The 12,447-nt window shown below is 39.8% G+C and overlaps 1 protein-coding gene across 1 annotated transcript in view; it reads left to right on the top strand.

Moving 5' to 3' along the window:
• The window catches only part of LOC134621375 (gamma-crystallin S-like), a 65,585-nt gene that overhangs the window by 20,982 nt on the left and 32,156 nt on the right, over window positions 1-12,447 (top strand). The window contains exons 4-5 of the mRNA XM_063467845.1: window positions 389-397; window positions 8,820-8,847. Of these exons, the coding sequence (XP_063323915.1) occupies window positions 389-397; window positions 8,820-8,847 (37 nt within the window). The remainder of the gene's footprint in view (window positions 1-388; window positions 398-8,819; window positions 8,848-12,447) is intronic.

A 12,447-nucleotide genomic window follows, 5' to 3' on the forward strand; every position in this document is an offset into this window, starting at 1 on the left:
GAGCCAAACATCATTACAACTCACTAAGTGACTTAACTCTAATTAGAGCTGAAAATCACATTAAAGCTGCCCTGTGATACAGGAAGTAGTTCACCTTTTCCCAATGCTTGTTTGGAAGTGGAATGCGTGAGTACCTTAAATCCATATCGTTAAACACATTTTAAAGTCAGAATTTTTAAAGCACAGAGAACAAAAGTCAAACGACATGTGCAAATTTCAGCATATTTTAATCCCCATTTTTTGCATTCAAACCTCACACTTGCTGCTTAATGCTAATTTACAGAAACAGTGATGCTTAGCACCTTTTTGCCCTGATATTTGTAGCCAATGCAACGAAAAAATAAAAAACTGCATCGCTTTTTTGTCCAGCCGTTTTGTGATGTGCCAGAATGTCTGTGTTTACGTATATAATTTATGAATGATGAGGGAGTAAACAGCCCTGACTTTGGTAACATGCTTTTGCACTTTGAATGCTTGTGCGTAAGGCTGTGCAGCTCATGTGTGAATGAATTAACAGCCTGTTTATGATTATTCTTTTATTCCACTTTTCTTTAAAGTTTGCTGCGCTTTTATTTTTCATTTGTTGGTGAGCTGGTGGTGTCAAGTTTGAACATAATGTGTTGCAGTGTGTTGTAGAATGTTTAGCATTATATATGTGATAATGGCTTATTGGATGACTGGAGGAAAGGGTGTCTTTGTAGCCTCTGAGTTGGTTGAATTCCCACCTGAGGCCAGGCCATGAATCCCACTAAATCAGGAGAAGATCCAGGAGGAATATTCTGGAACTTCTGGCTGTGGTAGAGGAAAGGGATTGGTTATAGAGTTACACCTGGTAACTAATATTTTTTCTACCAGAACTTCTTGTAACTGTAATTTCAAGTGCAACTACCCATATCATATGAGCTTCATCACCATTGGCTGTATATGCAAATTATAAGAGTGAGTGATCAAAAAAATACGATTATTCGACCCATAGTAATTTGCCGTGCATTAAATTATATTAATGATTATCTAATGTAAATAATGGCAGACTGGCCACGCATTAAAAAAGAGTCGAGATGGACTAATGAATCATCACAGTTAAGGATGAGTCATGAAGCGTTTAGGTGTAAGGCTTTCTCCAGGGAAATGACAAACAGAAACCCTTTATCACTCTTTTTTTTTTTGAAAACTTGATAAGAGTATAAAAAGAAACAAAACAAAGAACTGTGTATTTTCTTCTTTAAAAATCTTGATCTGAGGTTTTTAGTTTCTATAGAAATCTGTCCTTTTTACTTCAAGCTTGTAAGATTTCCTTTTCCATGACTCTGTATATGAAACTGTTTTGGATTCCTACTTTGAGTCCATATCAACTTACTTTTAAAACCTCAACAACCACCTCCTTCCCTCTCCATCCACTTCCCTGCACAGCTCTATGCTTCACCTAGGGTGGGAGTCAGAGATGCCCTTGTTTTCTCCTCCCTCCATTCCTCCATCCCTCACTGTGTTTGTGCTGAACAGATGCCAGTGCTGGGTAAAGTCCTTTCCAGAGGGACTGCGAGCAGCATATTGGTTTATAATTAATGAAATTAGGGCTGCTGTCTGCTGAGGAGGCTACGGTCCCAGTGTAGGATAGACTACTGCCTGCCAGGAAAACAGACGACTGGAGAGATCCAGGAGGACAGACAGAAAGAGACGGATATCGCTGGATCATTGTCAGTACACTGGACGACCCTCCTGAACTAATATTTTAAAAATGGATCCATTTGTGACAAAGGTGCTAGCCTAATGCTAGCTACTTCACTGCTACAGTACACAGGCCTCCTTAACACTTACCAGCCAGTAACATGTGAGCACTAAGCCTCATATACACTGCCTTTTAACCACAGATGTAAATATGTGCATGAAAACAAATTACATATACAAAAAAGTCCAACTGTAATTGTAAAATTGTAATGCCAACTCTCAAAGTTTAGGGTACGCCTACACTTACCCTAAACCTACACATGCCTACACATAGGCCCTTTGTGCTGAAAGCCAAAGCTGCATGGACCCTCACAACCAAGTATGACATTGTAAAATCACAAATTAGTAACGTGTTGTCATTCTGGGGAGTCAAATACTGCTGTTCACAGAGATTTGTGCACAGTGTCTCGTGGCACCAGTCTTTGACGCAACTTTGGAGGCAATATTGAACACCAGGAGATCACAGTCCCCGACGACAGGTGGTGGTTTGTGGGTTGTTTTCTTTTGGCAGGATTTGGGAGAGCACTTTGTTCCACTTAGTTTTTGCTTTCATATTTGTGTGGCTCTACCAACTGGTTGGGTTAATGCTCCAAAACTTGCTTGATAAGGTTTATATGGTTAAAACTAATGAATAATGTAGGCAAATATTGCAGTTTGGGTTAAAATACACACCTTTACAACATTAAAACGGCATGTTAAAAAAATGCTTAAGCAATATGTTTGAATTTCAAGCCAAGGTCAAGTTTGATGAGTTTGGCGTAGTATTGCCACAACCTACATCAAAGAAAAAAATTGTGTATTGTGCAAGGAGTGAAAATAGGCTGGAAATTTCCATGGCTTTCCATGAAACTAATGTGATTCATTCTGTAATCTAACTGTGGACAGTTTCCTTGGCTGAAAAAATTCAGTTAATTGATGAAAAAAGTTTCCCCAAATCCAGTCATGTACTTCTTTGTTACCTGTAAAGCCACATTTCCCTTTTTTTGGCTTTTAATACTAAAGAAGCAAGAACAAACTAGTACCAAAAGCAACCCGGGGGTGCCCCAAGGTCTGCCAAATGAAATTATCATGCTATACAAATACAGATGCCTATAAAATATTAATCCTTGAATTAATAATTTGTTGTTTCATGTTAAATATTTAACATTGTTTTGAGCAGATTACATGACCTTCATCAGATGAAGTCCTAGACTAGAATTTGCTATAAAAAATAATAGTTTGAAAATAAAAGATGTGAAAAAAGACTCATAAAAGTGAGGATAGTGAAATTTTCTCACCAGACATTTTGACTAGCCACAGTAGGAAAATCACAGGTTTTCATAAGATATTAACAATAGTTTTGTTCTATTCAAGTGCCCCAGTGAGTCGATGCAATGACAGTCAGAGAGCATGGTTTCAAGAGCCTAAATGTAACTATGAGATCACTCATTTTAACATTTACTTTGTCAAAATGTCCACTATGAAAAGGGGACTGACTAAACATTGACATTCATTTTCTAGAGACTTGCCTTAACCTTAAAGCTCAAGTTTAACTTTCAATATTCACCCTAAAATATATTAACTCACAGTATGCAAACTTTTTGCCTTTTGTCCCCAAAAGGGAGCCACAATGTGACTGCATGGACTCACTAATGTCCCCAAGACCTCACACACACACACACACACACACACACACACACACACACACACGTGTGCGCGCGCTTGTAGTCCTATTCATGCCCACTAATCTTATTTTAGTCACTTTCAAGCTCTCCTCCTCCAGTTAATTCACTTAGAGCTGCTCAATCTAGCAGCAGCCATTAAAGCTCTCCCGCTGTGTCCCGATGCAGCCAAACCTTCAGTCCACACGAACACAAAACGATACTGCGGCCACATCAAATGCACCGAGCTGACCTCCAGCATGTTTTTTGTTTCCGCGGGGTCGTGTTTTCCATGAAACAAGTCATGGATATTCTTGGCGAATGAATCTTAACCTTTTAACAGAACGTCTGAAACATAATAAGGGCTGCTGTGTGATACTGCAAATTTTGGTATTGACCTGATAGCAAGTAAACATCAGGACTGTATTTATACCGATACCAGTACTGATACTTTCAACATATAAAGATCAAGACGAAAGATCATCACCACGAGTTTGCAAATTCTGAGCATGTTTTTATGAACACTAAAACGCTGTGTCACTAACTGAGAAAAAAAAATAACCATGGCTTTTTTTTGACGTTCGGAAGATTAAGACTTCCTCAGTTTCTCGGCTTGATAACACAAGTGCTTGTAGTTTACTGCAGGCATCATGTTGATAATGCATCTTGTTTGTCTCAAAGCTTCATTGTTATGACATTTGTGCTCCATCACATTATAAACAGGCAGCATGGCTGGCTGGCAAAGTACAACCACTAATTGTTCTAATTGTTAGCAGTTGCTTGAGCCGCCTGGTCTGTGTGTATTTCTGTATATGAATACAGTATATCTGTGTGTTTATAGCGCGCGTTATAGGTTTCTTTGAGTGCAACATACACCTACGCACATGTGTGTGTCTGTGTGTTTATGTATTGATCTGTGTGGATGCATTACTCTAAACACTTCCTTTCTCTTTCACTTTAGGCTTTAAACACTCATGATTAGTTGGGAAGATTAGAAGAAATACCAGAGAGGAAGGAAGGAAGAAATAATGAGGGAAAGCTGAGGAGAGATAAGAGCAAGTAAACTGAACAAAACAAAATCTCACTTTGGTTATTGCGTTTTGTTTGACAATAGCAGAAATGTAACTGTTTCAAAATCTTACCTTTTTTAAAGGTAAGTTCATACATATTTCAAAAGGAGAGCACATGTTTTTGTGGACTATTATTTTAAAGTAGGAAGTGACTGTTTTTTTTTTTTATTGTGATTGTGTTTGGATTAGACTGTAAAGCTGGGAGTTAAACATCCTGTAAAAAAAGAGGGCACGCTTGCTGCTAATCAAATGCATTTCATTAACTGAACCATTTTGGCAGTTTACTGGTCTGGAGCATTCAGGTTTGCATTAACACAATGTTACAATCTGCTCTGGAGCGAACATCCCTTCAAATTCAATCCAAGGTCAGAGCATGCAATGCTCAGGGAAACCCAAGAGACTCTACAGACCTCAGTGAGCATGTTAAATGTTAAAGTTCATAACAGAAAAAGACTGGACAAGTATGGATTGCTTGGAAGGGTTGGAGGAGAAAGCCTCTCGTATCCAATAAAAACATGGCAGCATGGATTAGTTTTGCAAAGTCTGAACAGACTGCAAGAGCTCTGAAACAAGCCCTTTGGACAGATGATACCAAAGTTGAGATGTTGCAGTCGACTATGAACTCCTCTGTATACCAGTGGCTAAGTCAAAGTTCAGACCTGAGCTGTGCTGTGTATAAATGAATGGCCACAAACCTCAAAAAGAACTGAATCAATGTTGTAAAGAAGAGGACCAAAATTCCTTTACATTGATACAAGAGACTGATAAAGTCATTCAGAAGACCAGGACTTCAAGTTGTAACTACCAAACATGACTCCAAAAGCGACTGAATGGTGCAGTGTAGTTTGTTTTTCATGGGACTGCATAGAGTCACTTCACTGTATGTTAATATATATTATGCTAGCTAACTTGCGCGGCTAGCAACTGTAGCTTGTAATGCACTGTGGTATAACATAGGATGCTAATTTTGGTTAGCAAAAAACAGACTTAACATTCATCTCTGATAACTGCCACACTGCCTTGATAGAATGGAGTCAGTGGAATATCGTCAAATCAGTAAATCTGACTAGAGCTAGCTTTTGGAAAATATATACTAATGATTATCTTATATGTGCTAAACACAGCTAGTGTTTTTAATTTTGCACCAAGATTGGAAATAGGAGGACACTTTTGTAACATGGCTGGTTTCACCTGTGTGTTATAGTAACAGTCATATAGTTAAACTTGCACTGCACTGAAAGTAATATATAAATGTTACTAGCTAGGAAAAGAGGCTGACATTACAACTTTTGTGGAAAAGTGACCAGTGTAGTCATTTGTACTTGAAGCAGTCATATCCCGTCAGAGTAACGGGAAGGCGTGCACATCTGAAAAGGGATTCATTCACACAGTTTGTCATTGGAAGTGTCAGAACTTGACTGAACCTTTGGACTATCCAGGGTTTTGGGGTTAATGTTCTGGGAATAGAAAATTTCAGCGGTAGACCAACGCCACCAAAACCAAAAACTATTTGTATGAACAATTTGTGTTTTTGTAATTTTGGTGAAGTGACCTTTCTTAATTAAATATTTCTTGTCTTGACAACAGTGAAAACAAATATGCTCACCCTGTCAACAAACAGATCTCAACCGTCACTAAACACAGACTACCAAAACACGGCTTCGGCAGCAAACTTGAAAATAAGTCCAAAGAACATTTTCCTCCATCCTGTGTGAGGGAGATGGGCAGTAAAGCGTGGTGAGCTGTGGGCCCGTGGCGGCACTGTGGAGGAACAGCCGGTGCTAATCCAACCCAGTAACGGTTCAGCAGGCGGCAGTAGGAATCGGTGGAAAGAGGGAAGGAGCGTGAAATCCCAGACACCTGGTGGCTCTTTCTGCACAAGAGTCTGCAGCTGGTGTCGAGAGCCCACAGCCACCCGGCCAGCTGTGCTTCCTCGACGGCTCTTCTGGCTCGCACTGAGGTTAGACCAACACTTTATCTGTCTGCTGAAAGGGTTAATAACTTCAGCTGTGCTCCAGTCACTGCCACATTTCTTTTTTTAATGCAAAAAAGTCAAAAGTGTATGTTTCAGGATCAGTTATTAAATATTCTTTTGGCAAACTGATGTCCTTTAGTCACTGAGAAATAACAGAAACCTGTTGTTCAGGGTTTTTTTGGACGACATCACCTAAGCTGGAAGTTGTGGATGTGATGTAAAATCCAGTGTGATGAAGCGAGATCACTGCGCAATGACATAGTTATTTACAGAACATAAATTAAGCCAGCGTTGCCTTACATAACTTCAGAATGCCTTAATAGATCATTGACTCTCACTTTCTCTGTGTGCTCAAAGCTCAGAGAGGCATTAATGATGGTGTATACGCCGATCACGAGCCACGACACTTGTTTCATATAGTCTAGGTCCCTTTGACCTCTGTTGCTGTCCCATGGTGTCTTTCACCAGGATGTTGGCAGTGGATCATTCGGGTCCTGTGGGTTGTGAGGATTAGGTCATTTCTGGCACATTACATGTTTGCTTGGGAGGAGATTTAGGAAGTTTGGGGGCAGAGTCAACACTTTGAGTTCTTTGTCATGTTGCTTGAGACATTCCTGAACAGGTTTAGTGGTGTGGCTGGGTAGGAGGGGGTGAGTGTGCTTGGTCTGCAACAGTATTTAGGTGCTCCGTATAAATCACAGTAACATCTACAGCAGTTTCCCAGTCACCTGTTTAACTTTGCTGTTGGCTGGTACCGTAGACTAAAAACCTCTTCAGTTACTGGGTGAACAATAAGTACCAAATGAAAAATAAGAACCAGCAAATAAATTGTGCCACAAATTAGAGCCTGTAAATTCTGTTATTTTTTATTAATGATATTAATTGGTCTGTTTCCTAATTAGAGTACATAAGTGAATGTTCTGTTTACCTTACCTACAGAAGCATTAGTAATCTATCAATGGAGTAAATTAAAAAGGTAAATAACTTTATTGTGCTCGCTCAGTTTGTACTGCATGTTGTATAGGTGTATTTAATTTTAGATGTTTCTTTCCCCCATTAAAACACTGGGCTAAAAGTACTGTAACGTTCTCAAGAACCAGACGTTTTGATCTCAGTTTGTCCGTTTATTCGGTAACACAGGCAAATGGGCCGTTAACTCCGGGGAGAGTGCTCTCGTACAACACCTCACTTCAGCCCCGTACAGTCACACACAGCAACCAAGACCCGCCTCCCCTTCCTGCACACATTAACTCCCTTTTTCCTGCAGCACAACCAAACATGTATCTTAAAGAAATAACAACAGTGTGCCGAGATAGCCAACCTGTCACTGTAAAATAACCTTTAACTATCGTTACAGTACATTATTTTAAAGGGAGAATTAGGGGTGCCTTTATTTAGGATAATAGGTCCACCGTGCATCTCCTTTTATCTGTCACATTTCAAACCACATCACACAAGTTATATGTCAGATGGAACAATGCCAAAAAGCCTCTTCACCTAAATTAATGTGCATGGAGCGAAATCTAAGTGGCTAAATGAATCATCAACATTTAAAGATGGGATTTTCATGGTAACCATGATACACTGTATTCCCCTACAAGCAGCAGGGGGCCCAGGACACTCCCCTGTGGGACTCTGTGTGCTAAAAGGTAGATATAGTTTGAACCCTAACTCATTGGGTTAAATACAGAGTAAAACATTATAGTGTTTATGATCGCAAACCATCACTGAAAGCTTCTGAAGTAGCATATTTTGTTGAATTAGTCATTCATCACTGAAAACACCTGACTACAGAGAGTAAAGATGAGCTGGAAAGTTTTATTGGAGCTCAACAAAATCTTGATCAGGAGTAGGTTAGCGTTAATGGTAATCCACATCCACTAATGAATTATCCAAATATAAGATGTCCATTCCTAAAGTTCTCCCAAAAGTAGAGAGAAAGCTTCCTAATTTAGCTTTAAATATATTTCCTTTTTTTAAAAAAAAACATGTATTAACAAACAAAAGAGCTTTTATTACTTGAAATGGCACGTTAAATGATCAGATTCCAGACTTTTAGAAGTTAAAACCCTATTAGTCTTAAATTGTCTTTCATTTTCCTCTTGAAGTGATTTGCTTTGAATGTCTTTTGTGGGCGTTAAAAATGTTACTGGCTCAATGTAACGCTATTTAGAGGCGCACATCAAAACCCGCCGGTCAGCCACTAATGCAGCAGAGCTGCCATAATTAAATGTTTGTTTTTGAAGGAGATGTGATGTGGTTGTTTTCTGACTCGTTTCATCTCTGCGTGTTTTGAGGGGTGTTTTCACCATCTGTGTGTAAGTGTGTGTGTGTGACGGGCCAAAAGTTGTGATGTTTAGTTACCACGAGTAGCTGATGACAATGTGCAATAACTTGGATGCGTCTTAGCATATATAATACCCTACAGACGTATTGTGTTAATGACACATTTCTGAGGAGGAATTTTCTACGATTTGAATAAGAGCGAAATTCTGTTTTGACAAATGGAAAAGTTACGTAACCGTGTGTGTGTGTGTGAACTGGTGAGGATTTAGATGTCACCATACCTGCTTAAAGCTTTGTTTCAAGACTTGGACTTGGTTTTAAACTTCATCTTAGAACCAGTTTTAGGTTCAGGTAAAGGTTAAATAGTTGTAATCGGTTAGAGCATTAGTGCTATTGAGGAGGTGTTATAGGAACATGTTAATTATAATTTACACAGTTTCTGTTCAGGTGCTTGTGGGCGCGTAAATTGTATAATTGTGCATTAATGTCACCTAATGAGACAGACAGGATGTACTTCGATCACAAGTATGATACATTAGTAATATTGTGTTTAAGAAAACTCAATCAATAATTCCTAATCTGACTGAAAGTGCTTTCTGTGGCGTTATTTCAAGTTCCGGTTTTATTCACAGAAAATAAACCCCACATCTGTAGTCTGGACGTTTAAGCTGCTCATACTTGTAGTAAAGAAATTTCCTCCTATTGTAGGAGGTAGTAGGATATTAGGATACTTTTAGGTTTTTTTTTATTTCAAGTCCTCCAAATGCAGAGACAACTTGTTTGCAATCTCGAACACTTCATATTCAGATGAAGATCACAACACTAGTTGCAATCTATCTGCAGCACTGTGCAAAAGTCTTGAGACACCCCTCACGTCTTTAAATTTTGCATACAAGTAGCCAGACTTTGTTGTGATTTTTAAAGCGGTCCTTTATACGTTCTTTCAAGTTTCTAAAATAATGTTCTTAAGAAAAAGGAAAAGAAAATCCAGAAAAGAACCATCGGCTGGTCCGTCTACTGTCACTGAAGCCTCATCAGAAATGGTCTCAGTGGAGGGTGGCTGTCAAGAAGCCATCCTTAAGGAAGGGAAACAGGGAGAAGAGGCTGAAGTATGAACATTAAATAAGAACTAGATTGAAAGTCAGTGGCAAAAGTTGAAATTTTTGGTTCAAATTGGGATCAATGTGCAGAAAAGGTCAGGCGAGAGTACAATAATGAGTGAATACACCCATCTGTAAAACAGGGTGGAGGCTCTGTCATGGTTTGGGTTTGCATTTCAGCCAGTGGTGTTGGAGATCTTGTCAAAAGTGATAAAATTATGATTGTACTGTTAGATTGGCAACAGCTTCAATTTTTGACTTGACAATGATCCTGAACACACTGGCAATGCAGTAAAAGCATAACTGGAACACTGTCAGTCATGGATCTCAGCATTATTGAAGCATAGTGGGATCATGTTGACAGAGAACAGAACAAAAGGCAGAAACATCCACAGAAGAGCTTTGAATGTCCTTCAAGAAACCTGGAGAACTATTCCTGAAGACTGCTTAGCAAGCACTGCTTAGCAATATTTTGCTAAGCAAAATATAAAGAAATGAGGGCTGGCTCAAGACTAACGTGTTGTACATTTTCATGGGTTCTGTGCAAATTAGTGCTACCCATACTTATTGCAAGCTACAAATCATATGAGCGTTTTAGTTGACTACAAGAAGTCATCAGGGCGCCCAAAGGAGCAGGGCACAGTAGATGAAAAAATAAAGGCCCTCATTATGCCACTAGTGTGCTGCAATGTGGACTCCAAGTTAAAAATGTAAAAACTGGTTTGCATGTATAACTTTCTCAAATGTTTCACTACACGCTGTTTGTTGCTTACATGCAAGGCAGTGCGCACAAAGGCCACAGAAGCCTCCAAAACATCACACACAGACACACACAGTGCCACGTGTTGGCTTCGCTGATTACCGTGTGTTGCGTTCAATGGTGTGTGAAGTGCTGCCGCTGCGAGTATTAGCCTGTTTATCAGAGTGTGTATTAACGTGCTCCAGCGCAGGGGCTGAGGGGACAGAGTGTGTGTGTTTGAATGCGTGAGCGTGCTAGCAGGGGATCACAGGTGTGTTTGCGAGCTCCGCAGAGAGCCTCCTTCCCCCTATAACCCCCACGCCCCCACCTCGAGCATCCTGGGTAATATCAGCCCACGGAGCACCTGCGTCCCTGTCCCAGAGCACTCACACACACACACACACACACACACACACACACACACACACACACCTCTAATGGCCCCGTATCAGCCTGCCATACGGCTCTAATAGCCAGCTGTGTGAGCAGAAAACCGGTGGACCGTGCTGACACTCACTGATGCAGTTGTAATATTAGATCTGAGTTAACTGTGATCTCCAATTAGTTTTCATCACACTTGAAACAACCGATGAACACAGAAAACTACATGAAACACATAAAGGATATTTCACGCTTTAGCTTTGAATCCATTTTTTTTTTTTAACTTTTTAGTAGCACACGGGGCTCACGGCTTTACTTTTCCAATAACTTTTTCGTGACTTTCCACCGCTAGGTTGGCTGTTTTCTGAGGGATTTCCTCTCCAGTTTGAGTGAAAACATTTTCAGTGGGAAAGAAACCTGTAAACAAGTAGGTTAGAGTCGTGGTCGAGTGTGTAGGTCAGGGTTTTCACATGCAACTTAATATAAATGTCTTCCCGACAACAGCCTGCTACCACAGCCATTTCACACAAACACGTTTGACCTTAGAGGGGCAGACAGATAGAGATATGACAGTTTGCTCAGATGATTCAAATTGTTATCAGGTGCTCTGGCATGTAAGGAAGACACGGAGCTGCACAGAGTTAGCAAAACTCTTAATGACTCCCAGAACAAAACAACTCTGAACCCTCACAGCAGATATCATCACAGTGTCTCTGACAGATACGCAGTTCTTTGATAACATTTTTAAATGGATTGTATTCATTGGAAAGACTCAAGGACATCATTACACTCAGATTGACTTATGTAATCAGATCAGTACATTTTGCCATTAGTATACTGCAGAATGCTATAACACCAGTATTTAAAAAAGGAAAACAGCTCCGGGAAATATTAAAAACTATAGGATGAGGCTTTCACTCGCACATACATTTTAAGTTAACAAGAACTTTATTTCTGCAAACAATAGCTACACTGACTTCTCTGGTCAGTAAACCCAAGCAGCTCTCAGTGAGTAAAAACTGCAGGACGGTTCACCTGCATGGTGTCATTTAACACGTGCTTGTGTCAGCTAATGTTTCTCCCTTTAATATTTGTTTCTGCAGTCCTCGAGTTAAATCTGCAGGACCTAAATAAAAAAATTTAAAAAAAAAAGAAGCCCCCCCCCCCTCAATCCCTTTAATTGCTTTTGTACAATTTATATTTTGCAGTTTACAGCTGCTGTTTTTACAGTCACGTCTGTGGTCAGCGAGGCCTTTGCATTCGACAGCTGCTCTTTTTATAATGCTGGAGGTTGGAGTTATTGCAATTGACTACTTAGAATCAGAGATGGAATGAGAGCTATTTTGATACGAGCTATTACATGACTTTACATGCACCCTTCAGTCATTATCGAGATCAACTGATGGATTTCTCTGGAGAGCAGACATGACGACAACAAACAGGAAGACTCTTGAAAACAACCGCCTTCGTAAGTTGATGGGTGTGTTTGATAAACACAGACACACACACCGAGGTTTGTGCAGGCTGCTAC

The sequence above is a fragment of the Pelmatolapia mariae genome, linkage group LG23 (assembly GCF_036321145.2).
Source record: "Pelmatolapia mariae isolate MD_Pm_ZW linkage group LG23, Pm_UMD_F_2, whole genome shotgun sequence".
Lineage (NCBI taxonomy): Eukaryota > Metazoa > Chordata > Actinopteri > Cichliformes > Cichlidae > Pelmatolapia > Pelmatolapia mariae.